At 44.8% G+C, this 14,411-nt stretch overlaps 1 protein-coding gene across 3 annotated transcripts in view; it reads left to right on the top strand.

Moving 5' to 3' along the window:
• The window catches only part of bnc2 (basonuclin zinc finger protein 2), a 239,926-nt gene that overhangs the window by 163,534 nt on the left and 61,981 nt on the right, over positions 1–14,411 (top strand). For all 3 annotated transcript variants that reach the window (XM_080416415.1, XM_080416416.1, XM_080416414.1), the window contains one exon: positions 13,565–13,667. In XM_080416415.1, the coding sequence (XP_080272541.1) occupies positions 13,565–13,667 (103 nt within the window). The remainder of the gene's footprint in view (positions 1–13,564; positions 13,668–14,411) is intronic.

Genomic DNA, 14,411 nt, shown 5'->3' with positions numbered 1-14,411 from the left:
TGTCTGTCTGTCTGTCTGTCTGTCTGTCTGTCTGTCTGTCTGTCTCTCTGTCTCTCTCTCTCTCTCTCTCTCTCTCTCTCTCTCTCTGTGTCTCTCTCTCTCTCTCTCTCTCTCTCTCTCTCTCTCTCTCTCTCTCTCTCTCTCTCTCTCTCTCTGCTTGTCACTTGTCACTGTATTTACTGTGGTCAGTAATGGAAGCTGCACCTCTCTGTTGGACTACTATTACCTAAAGCAGGGAATGCGTTGGAGTGACTGTGGAGCAGCACTCTCACTATGCTGGCTGAGGTAATTGCTTTAATTCAGAGTGTCAGAAATTGACCCCACATGGTACAACAACACAGGATTGTACCATGTGTACACATGTGACTATACTGGCACATTGCATGGCCTAAGGGACAACAACTCTAATTAATTGTTTCTTTGTGTGTACAGTTTTTTGCCGTGATGTTTGCAGTGCTTTATACCCTAACCCTAATCCGGTTTCACAGTGATAATTCTTTATATAGTATATTTCTTTGGAATAAAATGTGCTCAGCGTTGCTGTGCTTCTGCAGCTGTGCGGCATTGAGGCCCAGGTGTTTACAAGTCAACAAGCATGTTGACATGCTGTTTAAGCACAAAAAAAAAATATTATCGACCCCAGTCTGGAAACGGGACAGTCAATATACCATATCCGTCCAATCTAGGTGAAAAAAGGGCCACGCACACATAATTTGCAGATTGCTTACATATAATTAGTACAAGGAGTTTTTGGCGTTAACAACGGTCAGAGAAAATATAGAGCTATTTGCTAGATTAAGTCCAGGAGCGCTTCCAAGAAATCTCTGGCTGGAGGCTAGTTTGAGTAGGGGATTTCACTGTGTGTGTGTGTGTGTGTGTGTGTGTGTGTGTGTGTGTGTGTGTGTGTGTGTGTGTGTGTGTGTGTGTGTGTGTGTGTGTGTGTGTGTGTGTGTGTGTGTGTGTGAGTGGGCAGTGAAGTGCAGACGCTAAAGTCATCCCACCCTGTAGACTAGTGTGATGACTGAAGGTGCATTTAGGTGGTGGTATGTGTGTGTGTGTGTGTGTGTGTGTGTGTGTGTGTGTGTGTGTGTGTGTGTGTGTGTGTGTGTGTGTGTGTGTGTGATGTCCCAGTCGCCTGTCATCACTTTCCCGTCAAGCATCGCACCGCGTGTGTCCCGTCCTCCACGGCAACCAGCCATCGCTATGGAGATGTCCTGCCTCTTGGAGCAGGGTCGGCGCGGGTACGAGATGCTTAGGCTCTGACTAATACCTCCTTGCAAATGTGTGTGTGTGTGTGTGTGTGTGTGTGTGTGTGTGTGTGTGTGTGTGTGTGTGTGTGTGTGTGTGTGTGTGTGTGTGTGTGTGTGTGTGTGTGTGTGTGTGTGTGTGTGTGTAAAGATGTGGAGAGAAGGAAACAGCAGATGCTTTTGGTCATTTCTCACACAAATAACCCCCCACACGCACAAATGCACTCACACACACAGAAACACACATGCACACGCACGCGCACACGGGCACACGCACACGGAAACGCACGCACACACACACACACACACACACACACACACATACACACACACACACACACACACACACACACACACACACACACACACACACACACACACACACACACACACACACACACACACGCACACACACACACTTCTCCAACCTGCCAAGAAGTGTCCACTTCTATTTTCTCTATATTTTCCCCCCTTTTCTCATCGTAGTCCTCCCTTCTTCTTCTTCTTTGTACTTTGTACTTTGCTCTTGTACTACAAGTTTTTTTCACTGGCATATTTATTATATCTTTTTTGGTTAGACTTTATATTCCTTTTTTACTCTGTTGATTTAACCTTACTTATGACGTCACTGTACACATTGTGTGTGTGTGTGTGTGTGTGTGTGTGTGTGTGTGTGTGTGTGTGTGTGTGTGTGTGTGTGTGTGTGTGTGTGTGTGTGTGTGTGTGTGTGTGTGTGTGTGTGTGTGTGTGTGTGTGTGTGTCTTTCTTTCTTTCTTTCTTTCTTTCCTTGTACACAGGCAATTTGTTTCCATTCGGCCATGTAATGTAATAAACTTTTACCTGGTATAGATTGTACATTTCTCACTACCCAGTGAATTGATTAATTTCTGCCCACGCAACTGGGGTTAGATTGTCTATGTACACTTATGGACTATATTTATACCTGTTAATATTCTGTTAGTGCACTTATGTCAACGTCTGTTAATATCTCTATCACCATACTAATTGCCAGGCAGTCCAAGTGCAGAGGAGCCAAGCAAGACTACTGCAGTGAACCTTAATGTGTAATAACCTAAATCTCCTGTCTGTCTCGTCTACTTCTTGTCATCATTCTTCTTGTCCAACTCCTCCTCCTGTCTTGTCTGTTTGTCTCTCAGCTCTCTCAGCAGTGTCTAGTCTCACTGTGTGGTCGTGTCAGTCCCTGGAAACAACCCCTGGATGTAATGTGACGCACGTCACCCTCTGTGATATTTGCATGCACTGTGGTGCTGCTGCCTCTGTTATTTTCATTTACACTACAGTATATCACTGCTGCGTAGAACAGTGGTTCTCAACCTGTGGGTCGGGACCGCCAAGGGGGTCCCTACATGATTCCCCACATGATCACCAGATGACAGTGAAGTGACAATTTAAGGACTTTTAAGACCTTTTTAATACCAAAAAACAACAACATTTCTGCATCAAAAGTAATCAAGAAACTATAAAAACTGGTCAAATATTGGCCAAATTGTCAGATAATATAAGAAAGAGAAAGAAAATATAGAAAATAGTCGATCTACAAGCTTGTGGATCGGCTATTTTCACAATATTAATCTGGGGGGTCCCCAGTTCAAATATGATTATTTTGGGGGGTCACGGCCTGAAAAGGTTGTGTGTGTGTGCGCACACACACACACACACACATTATATAACATGAGACCAAAGACGATTTTTCAGCCTTGGTGGTTGTGCAGGCCTGTGAAAAACGATATGGTGGTGTATGGCATCAACACACAACTAGAGCATTGGTTCTCAAAGTGGGGTCCGGGGACTCCCAGGGGTCCTTGGGGGGGTACCAGGGGGTCTCCTGCAAAATTAGTTAATATAGCGTCACAATCATTTTAACCACTTTAACCATATTTTATACTTTGACTATTACAAAATAAATATACAAGCTCATAGCGTGGCACTGAGTGCCACGCTATGAGCTCGCAGCCAAATACATATCATTTTTAAAGTTTGAGAACCACTGAACTAGAGGTATATAGTTCTGGTTTCCACTTTAAGGGATACAGCACAGCCTGTCTGAGAGTTGAGTTGACCTTTATGAGGGGCAGAAATGTACCAGGTCTCTCTCTGTACACAAAGCCATCTCTCTCTCTCTCTCTCTCTCTCTCTCTCTCTCTCTCTCTCTCTCTCTCTCTCTCTCTCTCTCTCTCATATATTCCCCCTCATGCTCCCCCAGTCACCCTAAGACCCCCTTCTCTGCTTTGTTCTGTTCCTCTTTACAACCAGTCCACAACCTGCCCGACATCCTTCCCGTCCACGTCCTCCAGACCTCATACATCCATCCCTCCCTGGCGTCCCCTCCATCCCTTCCACCTCGTCTATCTTTTACTCTCTCTCTCTCTCTCTCTTGCTCTCTCTTCATGCCTTCCTGTGCTCCCCCAGCACCCTGTCTTTGATGCTGCTCTTGTGTCTCGTGTCTCATGGACCCAGAGGTGTGTCGTTGGCCAGGCAGTTTGATCTCTGTCCGGTGGAGCCTTTGCTTTGAGGAAAGCTGTGCTGTGAGAGGAGAGACAGGTGGAGGAGAGACAGGTGGAGGAGAGACAGGTGGAGAGAGACAGGTGGGGGGTGGGAGGTTGTGTCGTGGGCACTGGCCCCTCTCCTTGGGCCTCGCTGTCTCTCACAAAGCGATGGTGGAGACCGTTGCTCCATTCAATCCCTAAGTACAGTGCGTATACATACAGTATATACAGTAATAATAACAATGATTTCCACGCCGTAGCGGCCATATACACGTGGAAGTGAGCGGTTAAGGGTCAGCTATTTGTTAGCGCCGCTCTCTCTCTGTTCTTTATACTCGGTGCACACATCATGTTGTTACTGTAAAGCACACCCACCCTGGGTTAGGGTCAGAGCTTCAGATTGCTGATTCTTTCCTGCATGCCTGGGAACATTGTAGATGAGGAGCGTATGCAGTAACACTGCAGCCAGAATGTACAGAGAACGCTGGACTGGGCTGGAGGACGGTCAGCATTTGATGTATTTGAAGCGACATCATGTCGTCTGGTTTTTACAATAATACGCTAGAGATCTCTGTAGATCTGTGTGAGCCAGAGACAGGCAGAGAGATCATAGAATCGTGTTACTATAGTGTGATTAGTTGTGATCGTGATATGAGGTTCCGTCCCCCTTTTCTCTCTCCCCGATCTCTCTGCTCCCCTTTCTCTTGGTCTCTCTCTGTCTGTGTGTCTGTCTGTCTGTCTGTCTCTCTTTCTCTCTCTCTCTCTCTCTCTCTCTCTCTCTCTCTCTCTCTCTCTCTCTCTCTCTCTCTCTCCCGGTTGTTTCACAATACCATGTCCAGCTGGGGCCCGTATCCCCCGCTCCATAAACATGCATGACTGTCCTGCAGCACACACACGGACACTCTTATCATTGAGTCAGACTGGGGGGGGGGGGTGTTGGGGGGTGCCGTCATCGATCAGATTTCGCTCGCATGTTTTTGGAGTGGGAGGGAGATGTTGTCATGGGGCTTGAGTTTGTTCTCGGTGACTCAGTCTCACCACAGTGGAGAGAAGTTGGAGAGTCGTGAGGTGTCAGCAGGACGGACACTGAAGGACAGATATGTCAGTATAAGTCCAGCTTTTTAAGCTTTGTCATGGGTATATATAACCTTGTATCTCCATATTTTATGTTTTTTCATACATTCATGGCTGCTTGAATTACTGAAAAAATAGTAATAATAATATAATACCAGGGATCCAATAATAATAATATAAAACCAGGGATCCCAGGTTAAAATTGATTAAGTCTGTCTATGGGTTTTATAACCACTGAAAGGTATTACCAAGAGCTTATGACTAATAACATTGGATCCTTTGGAACACAGGTTATTTTTTTCCATTTCCTGAAAGTTTTGGACATACTGTACATCATTTTCTGCCTGACAGCGATGATAGTTCAGTCCCCTGGACCCATACTGTAATGCATTTGGAGTTTTGACGATGATGACGGTGACTCACAGTGCCACTGGCAATGGCGTAGTGAGACACACTGACTCAGCCGGGTCTCCTGGTGTGTAATGACATTCTTTCCAGCCAGACAGACTAAACACAGTCCCCTGTCACAGCTTTACTGCCACCTCCAGGACCCAGGCGGCAGCCAGGACCACCACCAAGTCGTCTGCCCCCGTCTGTGCGGGCATCAGGAACAGAGCAGACAATGGCCCCAAGGGAATTCTGGGAAGACTAGAGTCCAAACCCCCACCCTCTCCCCCCAACCTTTTTTTTTTGACAGCACTGTGTGCTGTCACAGCTGGCCCTAGGATGTGATGTGATCTGGTGTGTAGAGAGTGTACGAAGTGCAACAAGAACTGCCAGGGCTGTGGCCAAACATCTGAAATTCATCTGACTTCATGTCGTTCGGCTAGCCCTCTCCCTTTTCACATGGCTGCTTTAATTCAAGGTTCTTGTTTGGGTCCCTCATTGCTTGGACTAAGCAAGCAGTGCATGGTAATCTATTTACGTCTCCTTCAGTGAGAGCTTTAAGTAAACTTCTGTAATAGTTTTATTTTATTATGTGTGCTGTTTTTCTCTTTATCTTGATCTGAGACCCATTTCACTCATTGATAATACAGAGTGTCTCAGAACCTGTCCAATGGAAAGCAGCTTTGGAGTCCCGTGCAGAGAGAATGGCTCTCAGATCAGATCAAGAATAAGAAAAAAACAGCATGCATAAAAACGATTATAGAAAGCTTGAGAGAGACAGAAAGAAAAAAAGAGAAAAAGAAGAAAGAAAGAAAGGAAAAGAAAGAAAGAAAGAAAGAAAGAAAGAAAGAAAGAAAGAAAGAAAGAAAGAAAGAAACTTTCAGAGAGAGAGAGTGAGAGAGAGAGAGAGAGAGAGAGAGAGAGAGGCGGGGGGGGGGGTCCCATGTCTCCGTCATGAATACATGAAAACACATGCCTCTCTTCTTCTCCTCCCTCTCCTCCTGCGTCTCGTTCGTCCTCTGTGAATCCACTGGGGACTCACGCCCCATTTGGTTCCCATTAGCATAGCTCTGGTCCCTCTGCCCCGTGTCAGAGCCCAGACGCACAGCTGCACACAGGACAGGGACCTCTGGCTCTACGACTGCCAGCAGCACGGCTCAAAGACCAGAGCTGACATGACAGAGAACTGGGGGCCTCGCTCTACGGGGGATTTCAGAGACTTTTCTCTTCTTTTCTCTTCTTTTTTCTCTTCTCTTCTCTTCTCTTCTCTTCTCTTCTCTTCTCTTCTCTTCTCTTCTCTTCTCTTCTCTTCTCTTCTCTTCTCTTCTCTTCTCTTCTCTTCTCTTCTCTTCTTTTCTCTTCTCTTCTCTTCTTTCAGCTCCCCCGCTCCCTCTTTTACTACGCAGGTCTTTTTACATGCCACTGAAGTCAGTGCACAAATGATTAATCATTGTTTATTTTGCAGTACTTTGTGAGGCAGGCATGCAGAGGGACCGTTTTTCAAGTCGAAACCCGACGCATAAAGTCAAAACAAGCAAAAATTAGCCTTGGCGTAAAGCGGTTTACTCCCCTCAGAACTTTTGTGGCGTGCTGCGTCCTGACTACAAAGACTTTCTTTATCCAGCAGACGTTTTATTTGTCACCTGGTTTCAATATGGACACTGTGAAGTCCTGAGCTATCTGTCGGAGCCAGGGCCCCAGTTTATGACACGCGATGCTGCTGCGCCTCCATTTCTTAGCTTTCTTTCTTTTTTTGCCTTGCACACGTTGTCCGCACATTTTCTGGCAGGAAATTGACAGCGTTTCAGCAGCTAACTCATGGATGAGATAATATCTTGTGGGTGGAAGAGAGGACAAGATGCTCCCAGTGTTTTACACTGACCCTAAGCAGAGACAAATTCAGATCTGAGGCTGCTGCAGGCACACACATGCATGCGCACGTGCGCACACACACTCACACGCTCATGCTCACATGCAAGCGCCCACACGCGCACGCACACACACCCTGTACACACAGGGTTTTCATTTAGACCTCGGCTTTGCTTAACTCACCAAACAAGAGCTGTGGTCTGTGGCTCCGTGTTGAACATGCTAAAGGTTTCAATTAAAGCAGAAAGAACAATACTCAGCCAGCCTTCAACAGCTGGCCTTGCTGGCGTTCTGCTGGGCTCCGTGTGCTACAGTACAGTACAGTACAATTACTGGAGGGGACCAGGCAGGAGGCTGCTTTTGTAAGCTCCTGCATGCAGTGGATGAGCAACGATACCAACCTCACACACTGCTAAAATACAGTGTAAAAAAAAATCATTATGACATTGTGGTAGTCTAGACTAGAGTTAATATTAGGTAATTTTCATTTAATTTAGCTTGGTTTGGTTTAGCTGTACCTATTACATAAATATATATATTTAAATTATACCATTTTTATTACAAAAAAGGATAAAAACTACAATTTGCTAAAACAAATGACATGCTATTGAAAATCTATTCCTGTCAGCCAAAACAACATGGCTGAGGTGTAAATAGTCTAAGCTCGGTCAAAGGGACAGCACTAAGTGTGCTTTTATCTAAGAGCATTGATTCAGTCATACAGAGACCACGTTGTCCACATGGCAGCTGGACCTACAGAGTCCACACTACCACCTGGACCTGTTCTGACCTTTAAAGCCAAAGAAAGCACATGGTGGACAGTATTGAGTTTCGTATCATATCATGGTACAGCTTTTGTAAATATGAATATGTAAAACCAAGTCTGTGATCTTTAACCACTTAAGCCCTCTACTTAGATGACCAGACTCGCCCCGGGGGTCTCTCTAGCAGGGCCCCTCCTTTTTTCCCTCTACACCAAATATCTTCGGCGATATTGTGAGCTTGTAGATCTCCTAATTTCACTATTTGTAAACTTTTGTTGTTAAATAATTTAAACTTTTTTTGTGTGTGCCTATGATGATGACAAAATAATGAGTAGTTGGAATAAAATGTTATATAATAAGAGTACAGTAAAATCCATTGTGTTCATTTAAATGTAACACTGTGGTTTTACTGTGTAGAGTAGCGCCGTATTTCATTTGATAACAACCCTACAGCCACAGCCAGGAACTTTCACAACGCACAGAACATTGTAATGTCTGGTCCCTGCTGTAGTGTGCTGTGCTGTAGCTCATATCCTGCAGTTCCTCAGTCTATCTGTCCCAGTTACAGTGTTTTAATTGAGAGTCTGCTCTGGTGTTGGCCACCGCTGCCTGTCACTGTTTATATAAAGGGGCTGGGACAGCGTTTCACGGGCCAAAACAAACATCCATTAAACATCAAGACTCCAGCTAAACAAAAGGCTAACAGTGAGACACGCACGCACGCACACACACACGCAAGTACACATGCGCACGCACGCACACATACACACACACGCACACACACACACACACACACGCACGCACGCACGCACGCACGCACGCACGCACGCACGCACGCACACACACACACGCACACACACGCACACACACACACACACACACTTGGAACAGATAAGGAGTGGCTGAGTATGTGTCATTTGAAATGCTGATTATATTACTGTGTGTGTGTGTGTGTGTGTGTGTGTGTGTGTGTGTGTGTGTGTGTGTGTGTGTGTGTGTGTGTAGGTGTGTGTGTAATAGTTTTGCTAAGATGAATACAACTGTCTTTTTCTCTGTTCTGTTGTTGTTTTGTTTTTCTAATGATTTTCAGGAACTTATCGCATGCATGTACACACTCATGCACGCGCGCACACACACACACACACACACACACACACACACACACACACACACACACACACACACACACACACACACACACACACACACACACACACACACACACACCCTTCCTCTCTCTCTGTCCTTTTCATCCCCTTTAGTATTTGGGCCAAAGAGGAAACCCTGGCCAGACTCTAACATAGTGACTAATGCTGTGTATCTGGCCAGTGCTCAGATAACACACAGCCTGCCCCCCCCCCACACTCTCCTCCTCCTTGTCCTTCTCTCCTCGGCCTGCTGTGACAAAAATATGTGCACATGTAGCATTGGGTATCCAAGCCCACGCTTGTCCCTGACCCAACCCAGGCCAGTCAAGGGTTAAAAGCCCCGAAAAAGAACCCAGACAAACATCCCACAGGCTCAAGGAAAGAGAGAGACAGACAAAGAGAGAGAGAGAGAGAGGAGGGAGAATTAAAGAGTTTTAACTCCACAGGAATCGCAAGAATGTCCTGTATCCTTTTTCTCTTTTCATTTCATTTGTATTTTCTACCTCCTTATCAATTATTGTACAATCGCTTAAATTAGGATCATTCCTGCATTTGGCGGTAATTCACGATGCACTAAAGAACAGCGCGCAGTACAGTGTGCACTTGACTGTACATACTGTACTGCAAGTATGCTTGTTTATTATCCACTCTGAATGTGGGACGTGCAAAGTGGTAGAGAGTGCTGCGTGTGCACCTCCACGCTCTCCCGATATATATTAAAATAATTCCTTCTCTTTAACATTTACACAGTATGCAGAAATGCGTGCACACATACACTTACTCACCGATCCTTGCTTCTTCAGCAGGGGGGTGAGGGAGAGAGGAGGGGGTAGCAGTGTTGTGCCTGTCCTTTATAATGTTTCTTAATGCCGCTGTCTGGCCTAATGGGCCCAGCCAGATATGAGAGGTGCTGCTAGCGGAGCCAGCATGTAATAAGTCAGTGATTAGAGAGAGCTGCAGCCTTGTCACAACAGCAGTAGCAGTAGCAGCCCTCCAGACAGATAGACAGACAGTGGCACGCTCTAATTGCTGCATTAGATGCCTCTTAACTATCTCATCAGCTGTCAGCAGACCCCAAGCTCGTAAATGGGAAGGGGGGGGGGGGGCTTTAGTGGAGTGCGTTTGATATTTCTATTTGTGTTCCTTTAATACACATCTGCTGTCGTTAGCACCGCTGGGCTGTGCGGTTAATTACCAAAAAGAGAACAGTCAAGTTTCTGGTTGGTGGTGTTAGTGTTCTGTTCCATTAAGTTCTATTCGATTCTAACGTGTTCCGTTCAAAAGAGCTTTGTCGTGTGATGGTCTGTTAAATTTAGGGTGACTGCTACTATTATTTTCCTGAGTAGACCTACTGGGGTTCAAAGTTTGAAGAATGACAGACAAAGAGTGTAATTCAGCCTTCATTAACAACTGGTAAATAAATATGTTCAAATTGCCTCCACTTTTTTTATAGCCTATTCACTGAGTTTTTTTCCTCTACGTGTATTACATCACAAGCACGCCAAAATGCCTGAAGGTTTTAAAAAGTCCATACTGTATACTGCCATTCACTGACTTTTCATGCGAAATGCACCTGCACTCATGACACACATAAAGTATAATCCTCCTGTACGGAGGATGGGGTGGGGGGGGGGGGTTGCCGCGCTGGCACCTGGAGAGCTTAAAAAATGGCATTAAGTCAAATAATCTCTGTCTCCTGTCTCCTTCAGTGTCAAACAGTGGGGCGACGTGTTAAGAGCTGGTGTAATGTTCTGTTTAATCTCAGATTAGCCCATGTTCACTTTGACACCTCCAGTCGCTAATCTGGTTTACAACACCTGGGTGGAAGAAGTTGTGTTTGAATTTTGTAGTGGTCATAACCAGTATATTAGGAGATGAGCAGTTGAAATCCTGACGCATGGGAAAGTGGCTTAATCCACGGGTAGATAATGTTACAAATCATTGTGCTACACATGTAGAGTACATGCAATTCGGTTTGTTTTATTTATGTGTATTTTGTGCATTGCAGGCAGATACAGTATATAGAATAGAATAGAATAGAATAGGGCACTGGTTCTCAAAAAGGACCAGGGGTCCTTGACGGGGTTCCAGGGGGTCCCCAGAAAATTACCAACAGCTTTATCACTTAAGCCTTTTTGGCTATTTTTGAAAAATACTGACAAATATTGACAAATCCTATCTGTCCCCGGCATAAAATATTTTTCAGATAGGGGTCCCAATTTGACGGTCGGTCCCTGGCATGAAACTGTTTGAGGATCACTGGAATAGGGTACACATTTTGGAAATGTGTCTTCTAGTTTGTAGGTAGAGTGCAGTTTGTACTGGAACATGTGCTGCTGTGGAACATGTGTACATTGCAGATGTGCGGGTGTTTTTTGGCTCACTTCACCGTGATTTACTACCACAGATCCAAAGTGCAGTGGTTGCCGTGTGTCTGTAATATGTAATCGGGTGGAAATATTCTGTGGATGTCGTGCGTCCGTTTGTTCTGTGAGGAAGAGAACGGCTCTGAACTGCCGACTTTCTCTCTCGCCTGGAAGTTCAGTGCAGTTTCTGTCATGGTGAAATATGGGTCACCTGCATCATGATATGGACTCCAACCGACTCCAACCCCTGTGCGTGCTTGTCATGCGTGTATGCGTATATGCGTGCATGCGTGCGTGTCTGTGTGGTGTTATTGTCTCACCACTGGCTTGCAAAAGTACTGTTAAGACCTTATGAGATGACATATTTAGTGCAGACTATGAATTCATTGGCGTTTGGCTTGAAGACAGATGGTGTCTCTCTGTTTGTCTTACCATATCTTTTGCAGCCAGACGCACAATTGTACGCACAGAGCAGCGCTAATATGAATATGAATTTGCTGTCAAAATAAATGAATGGTGATTCACATCAATGACCTGGTTAACTTTTGGTAATTTTATACTTTGATGTTTTCATTTGGTAATTTCAGTGATTACAGAGTTGTTGTTTTTCTGCTTTAAATATCCTAAGATAGATTACATTGTGATGTATTTGGATGAAGTATCACAGGGCCGTGCGATAAGTGGAAAATGTGTTATTTCCATAGCGCGACTCGCTAGACCATTTCTCGAACACTGCAAATGTTTTCCCCACTTAAAACAGATTTGACTCAAAAAGGACTGTGAGATTTTCTGTGTAAATATTTTGATTTATCACTCTCTTGTCCTAAGCATAACAATGGGCCAATACGGAGATGACTGCCAAAGATGATTAATACTCATGTGAAATGTCACTCCTTCTTCCCCTTTCTGCCTTCTCGTTCTTTTCTTTTCTTATTCTTTTTCCCTCTGTCCTCTACCCATGTCAACGTGAAATCTTGTGGCTTGGAGCATGCATTGGTTTGGAAGGCGGGTCTGTGTTCATGGGAAGGTGTATTTGTCTTGGAGCGGTGTCGTCCAGTGTGAATCCGGTTAAATGCATTCCTAGAAGTCGCTTGAGCGTAGAACACAGGCCAATGCCTGAAAATGTGAAGCCGCACGTTTAATTCGAACGCCTTTTACTCGAAGGAGCGGGAGAATGGGAAACATGTTGTTAGGCGAGTCGTATCAAAAGTACTTCCCGTAGAATGTACCCGACTTTCTAAAGATTTTTCTCTTTCTGTTTGTTTTTAAAAGTGGCTGACGAATGTTTGGTCTTATCAGGCCATGCAGACTAACCCTATAGGACACACACACACACACACACACACACACACACACACACACACACACACACACAGACACACACACACACACACACACACACACACACACACACACACACACACACACACACACACACAGACACAGACACACACACACACACACACACACACACACACACACACACACACACACACACACACACACACACACACCAGACACACCCCCAAGTCTGGACACTTAACCTCTCACCGCTAAAAGCTTTTCGGGGTCAGGCTGAGTGCAGCACTACTATTGAGTAATGGAGGCCCCAGTCAAAACAAGTCACATTCCCTCTGTCTTCAGGAAGCAGCGGCACGTCTGTCTGCTCACATGAATTCTGGGAAGTTGAGTTGGAAAGAAGAGGTCTGGCCCACTTGTTGACAATGGGTTTCTGAAGAAACGAAATCCAGTGGCTGATTACATTTCATTATGTTTTCATTAACTTTCTTTAATGAGATTTCTGTCAATAGCCGTAGCGCTGTGAAAATATTATAATTGCTTGTTTGTAGTTTATGGTTGTCGTTGTTATGTAATATCATCGGTTAAGCAGATCAATATTGTTACACTTTTAAGATATTTATCTAATGGTCCTTTATGGTGTGTGAGGAATAATTCCAGTATTGTGCACAGTTGATGCTTCTTTTGTGACTCCAGTATTATTCTGCTCTGTGTTATTTGTGTGACGTTTGATTGATGACTGCCCTCTGTCTCTCACTCCCTCCTCATACCGTATTTATTCTTGCTCTTTATCGCGCTCTCTCTCGCCTCCATGAGTGGTTGATTGACGGACTCTCTCTCTCTCTCTCTCTCTCTCTCTCTCTCTCCACCTGTCTTCCTCTCTTTCTCTCTGTACCCCTGCAGGCCATTCGTTGCACTCTGGTGAACTGCACGTGCGAGTGTTTTCAGCCAGGCAAAATTCACCTGCGGACATGTGACAACTGCAAACATGGATGGGTGGCTCATGGTAAGAAGAAGAAACAGTCATTTATAATTTTTCTCTGTACAGGGCGGCGGCCCTCAAATTATTTTAAACTTGGAAAGAAACTGCAGTACCTTGACCATGAGTTCAGGAAACAGCATATTAAATAGCACTTATTTATAGTTAATCTTTCTGAACTTACTGTAATGTGTGTCCTTGTCTGAGACCGTCTTAAAACATCTGGAGGTAGCCTATAGATTAAAAAAATATACAGTGTATCCAGTTTGAAAAAGTGTTGCCATTTGCTAATTGATATATCATTCATTCATTTACTGTAGATATGTAATTATTTCTGAATCGTACACATTTCCATTACTGTCTTTCTCTCTCCTCTTTCCTGGTGAGTGAGCCTTGAGTGCAGTGTGAAGGTAGAACTTCTAATAAAGCGGCATCTTCAGTGGCAGAGAGAGAGAGAGAGAGAGAGAGAGAGAGAGAGAGAGAGAGAGAGAGAGAGAGAGAGAGAGAGAAAGAGAGAGGTCCTGAATTACACATCTGCAGGTCTACATACAGTGCAGTACAGACACTATATGCAGTGCCTATTAGAAAGGAGAGCACCCCATACATTCTCCATTGATGTTATGACAGAATGTGTCTTTTTTTAGTATTCTGTAGTTTCTGTTTTTACTTATTTACTCTGGTTTGAGTACTTTGGTTTTCTGCCACCTGTACCTCAGCTCCACCAAATCCACCAGAGAACAGAGAGACAGGCAGAGAGAGAGAGGAGGAGGA

This window comes from Gymnoscopelus braueri, assembly GCF_963280865.1.
Source record: "Gymnoscopelus braueri genome assembly, chromosome: 2".
Lineage (NCBI taxonomy): Eukaryota > Metazoa > Chordata > Actinopteri > Myctophiformes > Myctophidae > Gymnoscopelus > Gymnoscopelus braueri.
Note: the sequence above shows the minus strand (reverse complement) of the source record. Positions and strands in the feature narration are given on the sequence as shown.